This window comes from Canis lupus, chromosome 3 (assembly GCF_048164855.1).
Source record: "Canis lupus baileyi chromosome 3, mCanLup2.hap1, whole genome shotgun sequence".
NCBI lineage: Eukaryota > Metazoa > Chordata > Mammalia > Carnivora > Canidae > Canis > Canis lupus.
The window spans coordinates 85130658-85149399 of record NC_132840.1 but is presented as its reverse complement, the minus strand read 5'-3'; the positions used below and the strand labels follow the sequence as shown (position 1 = coordinate 85149399).

Below are 18742 nucleotides of genomic sequence, written 5' to 3'. Positions count from 1 at the left end.
AAGGAGCACCAAAGGAAAAGTAAAGATTTCTTTTCATTTCCTTGGTATTTTAGGATTTCGTTTGTCTGAACATTTTCTTTTTTAGCAAATATCTATATGTGATTTTCCCATTCTGAGAAATACAACTCTTCAGTGAGGATTATTTTATTTGGTCTTTATGAATAGTTTATATCAACTCCAGATTCCTTGATTTACTCTTTCTATAAAGGAGAGAAATTGTTTGGATTAACTGGAAAAACCAGTTCTTTGTGAATTACTCTGAGCATGCTAGTATTACATATGCTTCTAGAATGTATTTCTTCTCTGATAATCTTTACTCTTTCCTTTTTCCATATATTCCTACCTATATCACTTCTACTTATTCACATCTTGGCGAAAGTATTATTGATTTGAGAACTAAAAATCATTCCTTTATGTACTAGGAGAGAAATTGAAAAATGCAAAATATTTCACTAGCATGAAGAGCTCCTAGGTTTTTATTTATTTCATTGTTTGTTTTGGCTTTTCCTATGGCATTGTTTGCCTTAACTCTGTGAAGAAGCAGATTTTTATGACCCTAGGGAAAAGGGAGGATAGTTGCCAGTAACTCTATCTGCTCTCAGACTATGGTGGGGGTGAAAAGGCTCCACTAGCTAGCCTAGCTCTCTGCTCATCTTCATTGCATAAAGCACCTGAGACAATTGCTCATTTGGTGGTTTCTGTTTGACTCTGCACCTCTGACCCTTGCAGATGGTGGTGAGTGCTATTGTGGACACATTGAAGACAGCATTTCCGCGCTCCGAACCCCAGAGCCCCACAGAAGAGCTGAGTGAGGCTGAGACAGAAAGCAAGCCCCAGACAGAAGGCAAGAAGCCTAGCAAGTGAGAAACCCTTCGGTCACCCAGGGACCCTTGCCAGTTCTCAGATTGATTGTCAGTCTTTAGCCCAAGCCCATCCCCACTCTCTAAGCCCAAGGAGAGAAGAAGAGATGGGTCACACACACCGGTTTTTATACAAAGCCAGACCCCACACTCCTCAGTGCTCAACTTAGAGGAGCCTGAGATCAGCATAGGCACCCTGCTGAAGTTTGTCTTGCCATGGGGACCCAGGACTTAACTGACCAGGGAGTTTTGACTAGAGGGCAAACTCTAGATAATCTCGTTTTCCTGCAAGGAAAGATTTTTCCTGGATGATTGAAATATTTCTTTCCTATTAAGAATGACGGCTTTTAACTGTTTGTCACTCCTGGAAATCTTAGCTCAGAAGATGCACATGCTAATAATAAGCAGGAAAGGCCAGACTGGACACCTGTAGAGCCTGTTTTAGGCTCTTCTCTTGCACTAGGGTCCCAGAGGAAACAGTTCAGGGTCAATACGTAGAAGGGAAAGGGTTCCACACTTAACCCTTACTGCAAACTTCATATCTGAACCTGGACCATTATGAAGAAAAAGAGTGAGTGAGTGAAAGTGAGAGTGTGTGTGTGTGTGTGTGTGTGTGTGAGTGTGTGTGTGTTTTGGAGAGGGGAGAAGGAAGGGTGGCAGGTTTGTAAGTTCGTGTGTGTGTGTCTCACTATTTTTGTGTTCCTGTCTCAGGGACCAGCAGTTACACAATTTTTAGCCTTTTTTTACTGAGCCCATATTTTGAAGGGTGACCATGATATCTGTGCTTAGAAGATCCTTGAAACATGAGGTTAGCACTTGCAGTCCCTCCCCTGGTTTTATTTGGAACGCTAGGGGAATAAGTGGATGTGCAAAAAGGGTAATAACAACAACAAAAACCTTGGTTTATGCCACTTGTCTATTTAATCTCCAACAAATTTTTAATGAGTATGCTAGCCATTCTTCTAGCTTATGGGAATACAGCCATGATAGACTGGCCCCTGTTTTACATTAGCAAAAGCCCATTCACAAATGCCTTGTGAACATAGCTTAGGCAATGGCTGTACTATGTATTAAGAGTTGCTAGAGCGTATATCGTTTCAGGAATTTCAGGGCCAGGTCTCTCCTGGCAACTCTGACCACAGTAAGCTCCCAAGGATAACTATGAGTGTTCTTATTTTAAGGTATTAATTCTTGTCAGCCCTTGATTGGGGATCAAAACCGTGAATCACATCTTGTTTCTGCGCCTTGTGTCAATACCAGGTCTAGACTGAGGTTCTCCAGTAAGATTGCTCCAGCACTGAATATAACTGAGGCACCTGAGAAGATTCTCTATTGTCTCCAGGAAGGCAATGTGGTAAGAGGTTCTTGGATAACTCCTAAAATTAATAGCTGGGATGTTAATCCCGCAGTTAGAGACAATTGAGACATTCTCCAAAACCAGGAGGGATGTGAGTGCCTTGCTAAAGCACCTTAACCAGCATCTAGATCTCTAATTTTTGTTCTAAAAGTATTTTCTCTCGGTTTCTAATTCCTACCAGGTCTAGGTTGGCAGGTTGGCTTCTCAAGGGTCATAAGTTTGGAATAAAGGATGGTAGAATGAGAAGGGAAGCCAGTTCCAGGGAGAGAACAGATGACCCAAGTGCATTTGCAGCCAGTGAGAATACAAAGGCATTGCTTTACTTGCAATTTAGGTAGAAAATAAAAACTTCCCGAAGGTGGTCACAGAGTCAGTTGGGTTCTATACTCTCACGATACTTACACAGGGAAGGAACAGGGAAAATCGGAAGTGCCACAGATGCTCTCCTGTTTTCTTCATTCTTTATGTGATGTGCCACTGGCTCTTTCTTCAGGAGTCAGAGATCCTGTCCATGTCTGGGATGGAATCCTTTATTGAAAAACAGACAAAGTTATTAGAAATACAGCCAACAGAAGTCCCAGAAAAAGAGCCTGAACAAAGCCCCAAAGGCTATGTGGATGGTTATGTGTCAGATGCAGCTGTGCCAGCCCAAGACCTCAGCAGTAGTGATCCAGGTACGTGACAAGATCTCTGCTCCCACAGAGAAGGGAGGCAGGCTGTGACAGTTGGAATTCATGGATTTAATTCCTCTTGCGTTCAGCGAGGCAAGCCATGTGTTCAACACCAGTGTTTGCAGTACTGTGCCGAGGCCTGGGATACGAAGGAATTTGACACTGTCCCTAGAGCTGAGTCAAACAGAGAAACAGCACAAAAACGGGGTTCTGGTCCAGCAAAATAAGATCCATGCTTACAATATCATTATTTATGTTATTTTTGCCACACTTGGGCATCTTTAGACGACTCCCTTTATCTGCAAACTTACTTTCTTTCATGTCTGTGGTACCCGTCTCCTGGGGTCCTCCCTCAGTCCCCTTTGTGGATTCCCTTGGTAGCCTTCCAGAACTTTATTTTTGGCTCTCTGTTCTTACTCTGCATACTCCCCCTGAGTGATCTCATTTGTACTCTTGATTTTAAATCTATTGTGTGCTAATGGTGCCTAACTATTGGATGTTGTCTTTCCACTTGCCTGTTGGAAATCTCTGCTTTGATATACCACAGGGCAACTGAAGAGCAACATGGAATCCTTCCTTTTCCCTGGATCTTTTCCTTCTGGTTCATTTACTGCCCTGGCAGAGGCCGCCTCCCAGTTCCCTAACATAGAGCAGAGAGGGAGAAGAGGTGAGGACAGGGCAGGTTTGCTTCCCAGAAGAAGCACAGATGTTTTTTTCACAGAGGAAAAATTGAGAGCCCTGGACATTAGTTTGTTTGCTGAGCCAGAACTTATAAAAGGTTTTTCAAGTCCACCAAGACAGAGTCTCTCACTGAAAAGAAAAGATCACAAAATCTTGGGTTCTAAAGGGGTGCGGGGGAAAGGCTGACTTCAGCATTGTTTCTCAGGTGCCCTTGAATAGTCACCTGACCTCTACTGTATGGACCTCAACTTAACTGTGTGAAACGTGAAGTTCACAACTTCACCTCTTCACACATATCTCACCGGTTAAGTAAATGAACTGTGATAATAGCAAAGCATCAGAGAACTGTAAGAAATTACAAATAAGACAAAATGGGTAACACAGTATACTTCTAGCCAAAGTCAGGCCTGTAAGTTTCAAACGTCATATCTCTAAGGGTATAGTTTATGCCTCAGCTTCTCTTCAAGCCCTGAGAAACTCAAAATGCTCACCTGATAAGAAATTTACCAGTGTTCTTCCAGAGGACTTGGTGCCTCTTTGCTTTCTTATTTTTTACTGCTATGACCAGTTGTCACCACGTGGTGGCAGCTCTAAGTAAACACTGAAACAAAACCCTAGAATCCAGAAGGGTGGCTGATGCTCAGGATGGTGCTGTTTCCCAAGGAACTGAATATCCTGTCTTTGAGCAAATGACTGGAAAGTAACTATACCAGTCCCCATGCCCCCTTGAAATGCAGTGTAAGAAAAAAATATATATCAGATGGGATTAAGAAAAAGTAGGACTCGGTTCTAGCAGATTCACCCAAATCTAAAATTATTAATGTCCTAAAGAACCCTTTAGGGAGGAGAGCTTGAGCAAGCTGGCCCAGACAATACCCACTGGTCCCAGACTAACAAAATTAGTGTTGATGATTGATTATGATACTAATTGCAGCAGTAGCACCAGATTGTTGAGATTCATTCTGGAATATTATGTATTCCTGGGGACATCTCCTAGGAAGCAAATCACAGATGACATGGGACCCCCTGAACTGGGTTAAAGAACAGGTGTGGAGATCCCGGGGTGGCTCAGTGGTTTGGTGCCTGCCTTCAGCCCAGGGCATAATCCTGGAGACCCGGGATCAAGTCCACATCAGGGCTCCCTGCATGGAGCCTGCTTCTCCCTCTGCCTATGTCTGCGCCCCTCTCTCTCTCTGTCTCTCATGAATAAATAAATAATCTTTAAAAAAAAAAAAAAAAAAACAGGTGCTTCCATCCATAAAGTACATCTGTTCAGGAGACTTTGGCTTAACATGGATGTGAACTTATTTGTGGTCTTTCCAGTCTTTGAAAAAGGAAAGGAATCAGTCATTGTCATGGCATATTTTACCAAAGGTGGAGTTCTCTTCCTAGAACCACATGTGATCTCAAAAGCAAACTGAAGCCTTCTAGATCCCAATCGAACAGTTCTGTGTAATGGAGATGCTTTCAAAGCAACTTGTTTACGGGACAGTGAATCCCAAATCTTTCCCTAAATCTGTTGCCCGCAACATTTCCGTGAAGCTTTGTGGAGGCCAGTGGAATATAAGAATGGAAGAAACTGGGCCTTGCCAGTTCCAGTTAGTCACTAGTTGGGAGCAGTTACTTGGAACAGAATTATTCAGCTACTTGGGGGAAATACCAAAGAAACAGCAGCTAGATGGGCAAAATAATTATATGCAAAATCTTTTAGAAAGGTATATACTATTGAGTGACTAAGGAACATAAGCAAAGGAATTGTAAAGAAATATAGAGCCTATCAACTAAACCTTTTAGATATAAAGTAAACATCTGTTGAGTATAGAAGGATTACAGAAATACACAATAATTGATCTAAAGATGAAGATCCAATGTATGGAAATATGTTCCTCCAGCTTGGGTCGCTTCTGAGTTACCTTTGATGCCTTTTCATTCCCCAGGAGCAGAGACAGAGCTAGCTGACACAGCCCTAGATCTGCTCCTCTTGCTGCTCATGGAACAGTGGAGATGGCTGTGTACAGAAAACATGCAGAAAGTTCTTCATCTTGTCTTTGGGACCTTAATTCAGAGGTAAGACAGCGGAGTTCGCCATTGTATCAGAGTCTCAAGCTGGGCAAGGGTGGATGTGATGCTGAATTCTGCACTAGAGAGGAAAATAAGAGTCTAGGAACCCTGCAGCCCTGAGGGAGGACAGGTTCTCTCATAGGGGCACAGGGATGAGACTGCCTCAAGAGTACCGAAAGGCTTGTGTTAATCACCTCAATGTCTAAAGTATAAATGGGTCTGCTTCTGTGAGGCTTCTGGCATAATCCACTGATTTATAGACCCAGCCTGTGATCTTAAGACACTTTACCTTAACTCTTCCTACTCGGGGATCAATTCTCCACCCAGTTAAACCCCCAAGCCCTATACCTTTCACTGTGTACAGTGGACATTTCTCTTCACTGACCTTTTCACTGGGATGATAAACGGTGAGACAAGGAAAAAACAGATCAGTGCTCTGAAAATTAAGTTTGTTTTCTCCAAAAGGTATATAAATATTAACTTAAAAAGTTACTTACATTGGATGGTAAGGAATCAAAGTATACTTGGATGTAAGATGTGGATTGTGATCCCAAAGCCACTTGCGTCTCCTAAAAGATCTGTACGTGGGTGGAGTTTTTAGTTGCTGACTTCCTAACCATGAAACTGACACAAGCTTTGCTAAACTCAGGATGGCCAGAGACATGGTCTCAGAACTAAACAGATATACCTGTTTTGACCTTTTGACCATTCTTTTTTTTTTTTTTTTTTTTTCTCTCCTTTGAGACATCCTGGCAGATACTAAAGTAAGGAGCCAAATTCTGACCTCCTCTGTTGGCATGTGGCTCATGATAATAAGTCACTCCAAAAAAGAAAAACCAATGTTAAAAACAGAATTATGTGTCAGTTCTACAAGTAGAAAATTCATTAACAACAAGCAAGTAAATCTCCCCTCCCACACTCAGAGTTACTTAAGATTAGGGAAGCCTTAATGAGCTTTAATAATAAAAAGACCTAGTGAAAGAAGATGATGTGCTTTTACATTTGCTGAGTTCTCCTCATATGCCAGCACCTGACCTCTGTGTACATATGTTTTCTTGTAGCAGCCAAGTGAGGTAGGTAGCCCCATTTTATAGAGGAAAATAGAGCTTGGCAAGCCCAAGCTAGCATGCCCAAGGCCATAGTTAGTGACACCTGGACTTTGAAGCTACATGTGTGTAAGTCCAAAGCCAATGTGCTTTTTCCTACGTGTTGTAGCTGACGACTGGTCTCTTAAGTGAAACCCACTTATAAAGGCTGACAGTCTCCATGCCTTTTGACTTTCCCCCTTGTCCCTCCTCTATACTCAACTCTGCCACTAGAGTGCTTTTTCTGAAAAGCAAATATGAACATATAGTCTGCGCTTAACATCCTTCAGTGGTGCCCTGCTGCCTACAAAAGTGATTATTCTACTATGTTTCCCAGAGTTCTAGGGTTCCACAGAGGTGCTTTAGAAGCTAAGGGGAAAACTGAGTGCACCATGGTCTAAGCAATTTTATTTTGGTCAGTATAATAGGCTAGAGATTTAGGTAAGTTTTTGTTTAAAAAAGGGCTCCACTGTGTTTATGTATTTATTTATTATATGAAAATTTCAGCTTCCTCCTTATGTGACATGGTCTGGTCCCAGCCTTATTTCTGATTCTGCCCCATGCAGACCCTTCCTCCTGGCCAGACACTCTGTGGTCCCTCTTGCTCTGGGCCTTTGTTCATCCTCTTATCTCTGCCAGAATGGTCTTTCTCTCTTCATTCTTCTGCTCATTCTCTCTCCTCTCTCTCATTCCATCTCCTTCCCTATGTCCAGAGTTTTCCCTCTTCTTGTCTGCTTCTACTGCTAAATATTTTCAAAAATTAAGCATTAAATGTCATTTATTCTGTGAAACTTCTTGTGGCATATTCTTCTACCTGCCCCAAAATCTAAGGAGCCCTCCTTTCTACTCACGGTTGTGATGATTGTACGACTTATCACAGTGTATTAAAGAAACGATCTTTCCCTAAACTAGTGGTCCTCGAGTGGGGAGCAGTTTTCTCCCAAGGGTATTTGGTAATATCTGGAGATATTTTTGGTTGTCACAACTGAGAAGGGAGGCAGGAAGCTATTTCATCCAGTGGGTAGAGGCCAGGGATGCTGCTGAATGCCCTACACGACACAGACAGCATTCTCCCTCCTCACCTTCCCCCCCCCCCCAAATAACAATGAATCATCTACTCAAAATATCAGTAGTGCAGAGGTTGAGAAACTTTACCCTAGACTACCAGTTCTCCAAGGACTAGACCTGGCTTTATATCCCCAGCAATTTACACAGGACCCAGGACATAGAAGATGCTCGTTAGATGTCCAATAATTTAATTATCTTCTATCTCAAATAAAAGAATAAACAGTTCTTTTCTCGTTACCCTCATACTTGAAGTAGAGTCTGTGTTTTTATTCAGTCACTTGTGAACGTTGCTGACCGAGCCTTCGTTTCTTTTTTCCTCTATTAAGTTTCTCCTTGCTGATCTTCCAAGTGCTTTCCAAAAATTGGAAGATTCTAAAACTAGCTGGTATGTGATCATTGATTACCCCTGTCCTTGAAGTCATTTACATGATGAATTGGTTTCAAAACATAGGAAGTCACTCAATAGGAACAGAAAAGTATAGATGAGTCGGGAAATTTTAAAAAGATTAAGATTTATATATTAAAAAGGTAAGAAGAAGTTTACCTAAAGTTTGAACAACTCGGAATATTAAAGGACTAGAGCCAGTACCAGATAAAGAGAAATATATTCGAGAATCATACGCAGATCATTGAAGTGGTATTTTACGTAGTTAGGGTTCTTGGAGATCTAAAACAGGACTTAAATACAAGGGAATTTCAGACTGAGAATTCTAAGCCATGTTGCATTACTCTCAGTGGGCAATGATTATAAATTCCCTAGGGATAGGGAAGAGACAAAGGATAAAGTGGAGCTGATGGGATGTGCAGAAGTAAATGTGTCATGCCCTCTGGTCTAACCATACTGGTAGCCAGTTGTCCAGGCTGTTTGTAGCATTCATCCGCTTTACCTTGAAATACTCCGACATCTCTGTCCAGCTGGGAATTTGTTTTGGTCTTACTTCTTTATTCACTGGGCTGGTCAGTAGAGAACAAAACAGACTCCACTCCTACTTTTCACATTTTGTACAGTTTCGTGGGGGTTAGAACTGAGGGCCTTATTCATGGTCATCAGGCTAAGGTGTGGTGGAGGCAGAAATCAAACCCAGGTGTTCCAAAGCCCAAGCTCTTATCTACACAATATACTACTATGCTCTGATTAATCTCTCTTCCTCATCTGGAAAATAGTAATTATATCAATCTCTTTAGGTTCATAAAAGGTGTCCAGTAGATGTTAGGTCCTAATATTTGCACTTCAGTAAAAGGAAGGAAGGAAAAGAAAAACAAATATTTTTGTTTCTAATTCCTCCTGCTAGTGGCCCCAAATTTGCTCTACTTTTATGTCTTCAGGATGCCCGACTCTATACCAGTCTTCTCCTGCAAAGGCTAGCGTCCTCAGTGTGCCTGGCTCTGAGTTTTGCAGAATAGAGCTCCTAAACAACTATGGCTTCATAAAGCCTTTCCGGGTGACCCTGTGCCAGTGGACTCATTGGCAGAGTATTTCTGTGTCTTACATGGGGAAGCAGACCACTTGGGTCTCTTTGTGGCACAGACAGGCATAGGTTAAGTACAGAGTTCAGTAGTATTTTCCAGGATTACTGGTGCTCCTGGTTACATGCCTGGAAAGAGCTGCTGGAATCAAGTAGTGCCTTTCCTCATGAAGAGGACTGTGAGTCAGGCTACGTTTCTAACCTTTTCATCTCCTTTCCGTGACACTTCCACTAGAACCATGCTTCTAGTTAGCTGGGTAGGTAACCACCTGGTGGCAAAACCCACAGGGAGTTCACACCATAACGAAATCAGGGAGAGGGTGAGGGCTTACAGCTAAATTTCTCTTGACTTTCTTTTTCCTTTTCCTTTTTTTTTTTTTTTTTTAATGGGGTGACATCTCCATTTGTTACAGGAAGGAAATTCTGGATGTTTCTAGTGAATTTGAATGAAGCCAATATGAATTTTGTGCAAGAACAAAATACTGTGGTTGATCACTTTTTGAAAACTTGTTATAACTGTGATCTGTTATCTTTGCTCATCATAGATTTTTTTTTAGGCAGTGATGTTTTGTGCTTGTTCAGTTGTCTCATATCCCTTCCTGTCAAAAGGTTCCTACTTATTTCTTTTTTTTTTTTTTTTTTTTTTTTTTTTTTATTTATGATAGTCACACAGAGAGAGAGGCAGAGACACAGGCAGAGGGAGAAGCAGGCTCCATGCACCGGGAGCCCGATGTGGGATTCGATCCCAGGTCTCCAGGATCGCGCCCTGGGCCAAAGGCAGGCGCTAAACCTCTGCGCCACCCAGGGATCCCGGTTCCTACTTATTTCTAATCAGAGTGTATCCTTAAGTCCATTTTGTTTTGTGTTAGCTACAGTGGAAATGGGAACACAGCCGGCTGACACCCTTCTCACCCCGAGTCTCCACAGACTAGAATTAAGAGTCTCATCCTTCCGTGGTCAAGGCCTTCCATCTTTCCCTAGAAATCATTCCATCTTTTTAATGATGTATAAACATGGCCCTCTTCTGAAATCCCTTGTGTTGGGTTCACAGTACTCTTGAAGCTTTTGTAAGATAGGAGTCAAGAGGAAACCATGGATATCTAGAAAAAGAATTCCAGTTCCCCTTCCATAGGCTTGCAGGATCTGTGGTCTCATACTAGCAAGTTCCCCTGTGTATGGTAGACATGGACAAGACAGGGCTTATTTCAGGACTCAAAGTGTAGACATTGATAACCTTGTCACCTTCAGAATATTTGGTATCCAGCAAGCCTTTGTTGCAATTTTACTTTGTACAGACACTATGCTGAACACACAGCATATTATATCACTTAATCCACTTAACAACTCTGTGAAGGAGGGATCATGATCCCATTTCAAAGATGAGGAAGCTGAGGCTTACAAAGAATTGTGGTTATTTAATCCAAATCACAGAGCTAATAAGTATACCACAAGCAAAATTGAACGCACGTTTGCCTGATTTTCAGCTATAATGACTTTATCTTTTAGGGATTACCCTGGGATTTAGAGAGATTAAAAACCAGTAAAAATTTTTGCCTTAGAGTCTACATTCCTCAAGAGGAGATTATCAGTCACTTTGTAAAATCCAAACCACATTTCAGTGTGCGCACATTCACACGTAACACAAAGGGCCCTGCAGCTTCCTAAGGTCAGCCCGTGTTACTTCTCCCCTGGACAGCTTACATTACTTTTTATTTTTAAAAAGGAGTTCATACAGTGCTACATTCTTGGGCTTTACTTGCTTTGGTAAGCAAATAAGCTGGAATTTGATCCCTTCCCCCCCCCCCCCCACAAAGCTACAGCACCTCCCCCACCCCTCCACCTACCAGTGCTACTCTGACAAGAGGTATGGTGTGGTCCCTGCCTGCTTCGGGGTTGACCTCTGGGAAACTGTCCCCATGACGCCTGCTCAGGGGGCATCATGTTTGTTCTGTCTCTGAAGCCACGAGTATCGGAGCTGTATCCTTTTGCAGAGTACTGGGCTCTCCTTCTTTAAGTTCTGCACTTTAAAGGGAAGGAGAGTCGGTATTGGTGCCACTGATAGCTACTGCCACTTCTCTGGTCATCTTGAACACCCTGCAGCCTGGGCATCAGGGACGGTGCAGCCATCCACACTTACGTTTATCTCCTTAAAATGTCATAATTTTCCAACCTCCACCATTATCAGCTCCAAGAAGATAAGTTCTTCTGTCTTCAGCTTTGTTTACTCTCCTTGCTCCCTTAAAAGATCTATATACATAACTGCCTTGGAAGCCAAGGACTCCTGCCAAATCATGAGCGTGTACTCGCTCACTCTTGAGCTTTCTCTCTAGCCTAAAAAAAAAGAGAGAGTAAATTCAACCTCATGACCCCTCCTTCTAAGCCAAAGTTGGAAGAGTGCTGATCTGAGCCAGCCTTCATAAATCTCCTTTGATTGTTGATGGTGTGGAGAGAGTGGGGGAAGGGAGCTGAAGAGAAGTTAGATGCCCAAAAAAGGCATTGTTAAGTCAAAGGAAAGTCTTGCACGCATGCGCGCCTGACCTCGTATGTCAGCTTCTGTGCTGGGAACATCCAATTATGTAAGAAGGAGCACTCCTTGTTTGGAATTAGAGACAAAGGGAGGGGCAGAGGAGTGGGGGGAGCAGTCTAAGCCAAGGAGTGAATCCAGCTTGTGCAGACCGCTCATGTCCGAAAACAGAAGAAACTTAACAATATCCCTGCATGCATCAGATTCAGGGTTAGGAAGTTGGACAAGTACTCAGACATGACTAGGTTGGAGGGAAAGAGGAGAGATGTACTGTGCTTCATTGATGGTAGAAGGTTTGGGGCAGGAAGATCCAGCCAAGGTAAGGGGTGAGATTATTATGGAGGCCTGATGTAGATCAAAGGAATGAGAAGAAGCTGGACTGGTTCCCTGCCTGGATGCCCAGAGCAAGGCCACGATAAAAATATGAGGCAAGCTAGCAGTAGAGTACACGAATGCCACGTCCCGTGGCTCTGCCCTCCCCGTGGCCCCGAAGATGGCATCAGACTCTGTGTCAAAAGGGCAGCAGACACATTCCTGGCATCTACATCAGGATTTCTTAAAGAGTGAGTGAGTGAGTGTGTTTGTGTGCGTATGTGTGTGTGTTGGGGGGCACGTGAGAATGGAGTAGTGTGAAAAGAGGAAGGAAAAAAGGAGAAGGTTCTGGAATCTGTGGGCAAAGGAGAGTAGAAAAGTATGTGAAATCAGGAATTATAGAGAAATGAAGGAGAAAAGATAGAATGTGTCAGGTTTAAGGAGTCCCACAAACAGGGGACCCAGGAGAAAATTAAATGGCCAGCTCTGGACGTTATGCCAGGCCATGGACTCGTTTTCTTAGAAACGCAGTCTCTACAAACCATCTCCCAGGAAAAGTCTGGAGAAGGCGTGTGGAGAGCGAGGAGAGGACCATCGCAGAGGGCTGTGCTGCCAGGCACGAATGTCCTCTCTCTGAGAGACCGTCTGAATGGCTGACCACGTCCTGTTTGCCTGCACTAATTCTTTTCGGCCTCTCTGGAGTCTTAGGTGTTCTTTAAGTGGAGTCCATGTGCTCATGTCTAGGTAGTAGGTGGCTAAAGGGTCTTTCCATATTGGTCATATCTTCAGGGAAACTCCAGGCCACCAAAGGGTACAAGCAAGTGCAACAGGAAAGGGGCTGACATTTATTTAATACTAACACTAACAATACCAGCTAAGCAGCTGTGTGCTTCATGTACTAACATGCCGGGCAGTTCTGTGAAACACATATATTTACACGTTTTACAAGTAAGGAAAAGGATATTCAGATTAACCTTCCCAGAATCATCGAGCTAGTAAGTACCACCCCCAAGATTCCACTTTGATCATCCTGGCCTCAAAGTCCATGCAGTCTCTGGTACTCCATACTGCCTCCCCCACCTCCTCACTCTGCAGGGTTTCTCACCAAGCCATGGCCACTAGAACTGGCCTCACTGGGGAGTCCCTCGGCCTCCCTCGTTTGCAACTAATCTCTCTTGCTTTCCACCTGAGTGGACTTGGACACATGCACACAATGGTAGTATATAGATTCATTTTTGTCTGCATATTTTTTATTTAACATTCCTGGATCAGAGATTGCATGGTCTCCTTAGGTATCCCTAGTCTACATCCTCTTCCCAATCAGAAAAAGATTTTCAGAGTTAAGATTCAGAGTTACTCAAGAAACACAGATTGCAGCTTTCTTTTTTCCTCCATAAACTTCTCTTTATTTTAATTTGCTTCTGGTGCCCTGTGGTTTCTTACACCTGATCTCTTTCTATGCACAGGTTCTGTAGGAAGGTAGCATACTTCTGCAAGAGCCCCAGACACTAAGTCTCAAAATTATCTCAAACCCTGTCAGATTACTTTCTGGCCCTCTCATTATTGACTCAAGTAGCTTTTAGATGTACTGAAAATAATTTTTTGCACTTATGGCTTTGCTCACATTGTATTGTGCTTCCTTGGGGGAAAGGAGCACTGCTTGTCCCATGCCTCTTCCACTAGACCTTGACAAAGGGGAGTTCTCAAGTTATGTAGATTGGGCCAGGATGGGCCCCAGAGGTCTCCCTGCTATAGTTCTTGGGTGTCACTTACTCTACACCCATCTTAGGATGAAGACATCATGTTTTTTCTATCATATCCTGAGGATAATAGGGTATGATAATACCCTTAGATAATACCCTCTTGATGGTAATATCATACCATATTCTAGTTGAATACATCTTTAAGGTTGTAACAGGTAGGTGGTATCTGATTGCCTGTGCCTGTGTGTTTTTGTCCTTCTGCCTGTAAATTCTCATACACTCAGAGAGGCAGAATTGATCATTGCATCTATTAAGAATAAAACAATATCAGGAGCTATTTAAACCTCAGAACCCTTCTTCAAGTCAAGTTGCTGGTGTCTCATGGCCGTCCATAAGTACACGTGGGAACCTAGGATAGTTCCGAAGGACAGTTCCAGACTGTCAGTATCCTGAGAGCAAGGATTCTGTCTTATTCCTCATTCTCTCAATACACATGGAAATTTGGTCAAATGAACATCACATGCCATTCCAATCAGTCCCTGTATAATCACTAGCGAGGATCTCAGGGATTCCTCAGTAGTGCTGGGGGACCGGAAACAACAATGTAAACTGAGTGTCTGTTACATGCCTCCTCCACAGCTCTCTAAGTGAGGACCTTGAATTCCCAGAGCCACAGTTGAACCTGAGAAGAGGTTTTTCCTTTGGGCCCTTCAGGCCCTCTCCTATCCTAGTTCCATTCTCCTTTCCAAAAGAACGTAGTGACCTCTTTGCTGTGGACCTCCCACCGTGTGGCCCATGGAAGCTGGCCCTCTCTGGAAGCATCTCCTGCTGTCGTGCTTCTCAACCTCTTTCCTTCCACACAGGGAAGTAAGAATATGGGCTTTGAAGTCAGATCTGAATTCAAATCCTACTTTGCATCTTACTATCTTTGTGACAGAACAAGTCACTTAACCTCTCTCTGCCTCAGTTACTCTCCAAATGGGAATAACAGTACATAGCTCATAAAGGTAGTCCAAGGATAAGAGAGGATAACGAAAGCCTCCCGGTGCATGCCTGGCGCGTGGAGCACTCATTAAGTGTGAGTTCTCGTCCATGTTTACAAGCTCCGTGTTCCATTTCCTTGGGGACTCTAAATTGCTAGGGCAGTAACATCTGATGTAAAGAGTACATTTACATTTTAATGTGTTTCTTTTTGGAGAAGTCTTTATAGTGTGCTTGCTTTGGATCTCTTAGTAGCAAAAGACAAATTCTTTTCTTCACCCTTTCTTCTTGTGATTTTTATCTGTGCTCTCCATCCTGTCTTACATACTTAAAGTCTCCTTCCCCAGTCCTATCCAGAGCAGAACCTCAGAGTTTCTTCAGACCGGGGAACTGCCTCCTAATGCAGGTGCTCCTAACCAGCTCTTCATTTACTCTCTAGGAAATTAACTTTGTGTAGTCTTTGTTATAGTGACCTCTTTACAAATAATTTTTGGATAAAATTTGATGCGTCTGCATCCAGTAGCAGCTGAATACTAGCTCTCCAGATTTTATAATGTGACTCTTTCTACTTTAAGGTTCTTTTAGCCTAAGTGAAGAGAGAACCCATATGAACCAGTTAGAACTATTGAACAATATGAGGTTAAATGCCATGGTGTAGACGGTAAACACAGTAAAAAAAAAAAAAAACAGTAGGATTCTTGGGGGTAAACGTTAGGGAGGCTTTATAGAGGAAAGTAAGCGTTTAAAGCTAGACGTGATGTAGATGTAATATCATTTAGACAGGTTTTGCATAAAGAATATTCCAGACAGTGAACATTTTTAAAAGAGGACATTATTTCTACTTTTAGAGAAAAAGTAACCTTTAAATGTATTTTTAATACCTGAGAGAGGCAGAAACAGTGTGTGTGCGAGACAGAGTGTTCATGCGCCCAGAAGACAGAGAAAGATCATTTTGTTAAACACATCTCAGCGCCGCAAGCTCTTGCTACGTGGGGGACTTGGACTAGGAATCCTCCCTCTGGGCACCAGGTGGCGCTGCAGGCTAACCTATACCCGGTCCCCTTCTTGGAGGGAGTGCTCACTTGGGGATTACAGGTCCTGGTCTTGGGGATAGTCACGGAAACCATTCCCTGTCGTGCGTGCTCCACGATTCAGAAGCTGCTTATCTGCCCTCTCCTCTGGGCCAGTGACTTTTGTATCTTTCACCCTCCTCCCCTCGGTTCTGATCGGTCTTCAGTGGACACTTGCTGCCTCGAGCAGGATGTCCTGCCAGATGTGCCCTGCTGAGTATATCGCACCCCTCAGGCAGTCAGCCCTGGAGCTGATTCACTGGAGAACATTTCTGACTCAGAAACCCGGAGTAAACCAGAAAGTCTACAGTAATTAAACCAGCTGGACATCTAACGTTGAAAAAAACTGTTGGTACACTCTCTGTAAGCTAGTTGCTCCTTTTTGGAGACCAGAATCCTAGATTTCCATCTCACTGAGGGGTCAGATTGCACCCATGTTGGGAATCTTATCCACCTCTTAAATGATCCAGGGTATTTCCTACTGCTTTCAGCCATGGGGGGAGATTATTTGCCTTTTCCTGTTAACTTGGAGACAGACATATTGGAGACATAGCCATATGTTATGCTTGAGGTTTGATCTTTACCTCTATCTTTAGATATAGATTCACCAGATGCCCCGTGGAGTAGACCTGGATGGTACTAGAGCAGGGAGGGAGTACAGGTAAACCCGTAGGAAATACTACTGCTGATGTAATTATGGTGCCAGAGATTTTCTTGGGGGGAATTTAGTCCTTCCCCAATAAATATATAATCTGTAAACATGGTATGCTTGCTGTGTAAATGCAGCTTCAAGATAAGTCCCTTGGCCACCTCCTCCCCTGTGCCCCTTGTTTTCTAACCACAAGTGGTTCCCCCAGAATCCCTACTATGTGGAGATTCTGGAGTCGTCGCCAGAGATCTGTTCCACACCCTTAGTATCAGGATGGATAACCTTCTATTTGGAAAGATTTTAAAATTCAGCCTATAGACAGGAAACTAGAAACGAATACCTTTGGGTAGCTTTTCTACCCCAAGGTGATTCTGTTCATTATAGTTACTTTTCCCGATCCTCCTTTCAGTGTTTTTCTTTGACATCTGTTTTTGTCCATGCCTCGTTCTTTGAGGCTAGTCTTTTCAAGCTTCCTCAGCATAACTTGGAGCCCTACCACGTGTGCTTATTTAAGCCCAGTCCCTAATTCTCTCCCAGATCATGGCTGAGCATACTTTAACCTGCAGTCTAGTAGAAGTTGGGAGCCGGTCCCATCATGTAGACCACGCAGTTACCACCTTTCCAGCCTCCTGTTCTCCCTCTGCCCTCCCCTCCCACAGTGATGGGGTTTGCCCAGAGCAGAGCTGGACACCTCCCTGTGGGGTGAACTCACTGGAAACAGCAGAGGTGTGGTTGTCAAGACAACAATGAACTTCCTGCCTTCTGCCTTCCTTTGTGTCTCACCTTTCTTCCAGTGCTCCAGTTCTAAGCATTTCTCTCCCTCTCCCTGCCCTTTCCCCTCTATGGACTCAATATTCTTCTGAATGGGTGGCCATTTTAATCAGCCTTCCCCACCTTCCTGCCCCGGGTGCTGAGAAAGAAAGGCTCAGGATAGGTGCCTGGTGACTGAGAATGACCCAAGCTTGCTATTCACACAGGAGCGAGGAAAGAAGGGAAGAAAAAGATGTTTGGATCATGCAGTCTAAAACTTTCACTTGCAGTGAAAGTTTCTAGGGTCTTGTTTTAGGAAGGATTCCTAAATATAATCTTCTTCACATTACCCATAATCTCTTGGGGACTGCCCCCAGTCTTAAATATACAGGACAGAAATGGTTCGTTGTTCTAATATTTACACTGCTGAGCCTGCCAGGAGGAGAACCCGCTTTGCAAAAGGGACAACTGAGGCATGAAATGCAAAAAGCTCACTCAGGATCTTGCCAATGTTAAGTTCCTAGGGCCTGGTAGAGTCTTTTAAGAGGATCCAAAGGAGTCTTTCTTCAACTCATGCACCAACACACAAGCACTTTCAAAAATGCTTTCATTTTTCTCATTTGCTCTTTTTAGTGAGTAAGACAAGGCAAGAATTAGCCCATTTTATTAAGAAGGAAGCCAGACCTCAGTTCATGCAAGTGGTCAAGCCAAGCCCAAAACTGCAACTTTTCAGTGTTATTTCCACTCTTTGCAGCACACCGCCTGTGTGAAGCCTTTGTGGCTCTTCTCACCACTGAGAGTGCTTTTCCACAGAAGAGTATGAACTAGTTTTATACTCTGTATTGCCTTGAAAACTGTGGTGACAGAGGAATCTCTTGGGCTTAGAGCAGAGACGTGGACTGTTCCAGAGACTCTTAGGGGGTTTCTGGTTGTGAGACAGATGTCCTGCTGCTTCTTTTACATGGATCAAACGAAGAGCACAGGCAGTCATCCAAGAGCATGACTTTGATTTTGCCTAGCTTTAAAGTCTATCAGCTGTGATGTTTCAAAGCTGGATTATGGTGCATTAGCAACATAGTAAGGAGCTGAAAAAGTTGATCTGAAGGTCTTCAGAGGTATACTAGATTTGTGTAAAGAAGCTTTTGAATTGGAAGCCTAAGGGTATCACGATACTCAAATCTAGAACAAACTTCTAGAGCTCTCCACTTGCAGTTCGTCTCATTTATCCCATGAACACAGAACCTCTCAAGTATGTTCCTCTCCTGTTTTTGTTAGGAAGGTAACTTCACTCTTGCTTTTGGTGATTTTTTTACCCAAACATTGTGCCACTTTCTTTTCTTCTTACTAGTTTCAAGTAATGGGCTGGAATCAGTTTGATGCTGCTGCATCCATCAGGGGCACTTCCCAAAATACAAGTGTGACTCACAGTCCTCATAACCCCTTTGCTTTTGTTTGACTTTGAGTTTCTTCTGTCCTCTGGGCCTATTTGCCAGGAAAAGTGACA

General features: G+C 43.2%; 1 protein-coding gene and 1 long non-coding RNA gene across 6 annotated transcripts in view; one reads left to right on the top strand and one right to left on the bottom strand.

Moving 5' to 3' along the window:
* Window positions 1-18742, top strand: part of SNX19 (sorting nexin 19) — a 40738-nt gene that overhangs the window by 7001 nt on the left and 14995 nt on the right. For all 5 annotated transcript variants that reach the window (XM_072822733.1, XM_072822730.1, XM_072822734.1 and 2 more), the window contains 4 exons: window positions 730-860; window positions 2121-2214; window positions 2711-2891; window positions 5507-5636. In XM_072822733.1, the coding sequence (XP_072678834.1) occupies window positions 730-860; window positions 2121-2214; window positions 2711-2891; window positions 5507-5636 (536 nt within the window). The remainder of the gene's footprint in view (window positions 1-729; window positions 861-2120; window positions 2215-2710; window positions 2892-5506; window positions 5637-18742) is intronic.
* LOC140631251 (uncharacterized) lies at window positions 2741-11670 on the bottom strand. Its single transcript, XR_012028881.1, has 2 exons — window positions 11387-11670; window positions 2741-3528 (listed from the first exon to the last, which is right to left on the bottom strand). It is a non-coding gene; the product is annotated as an uncharacterized lncRNA (long non-coding RNA).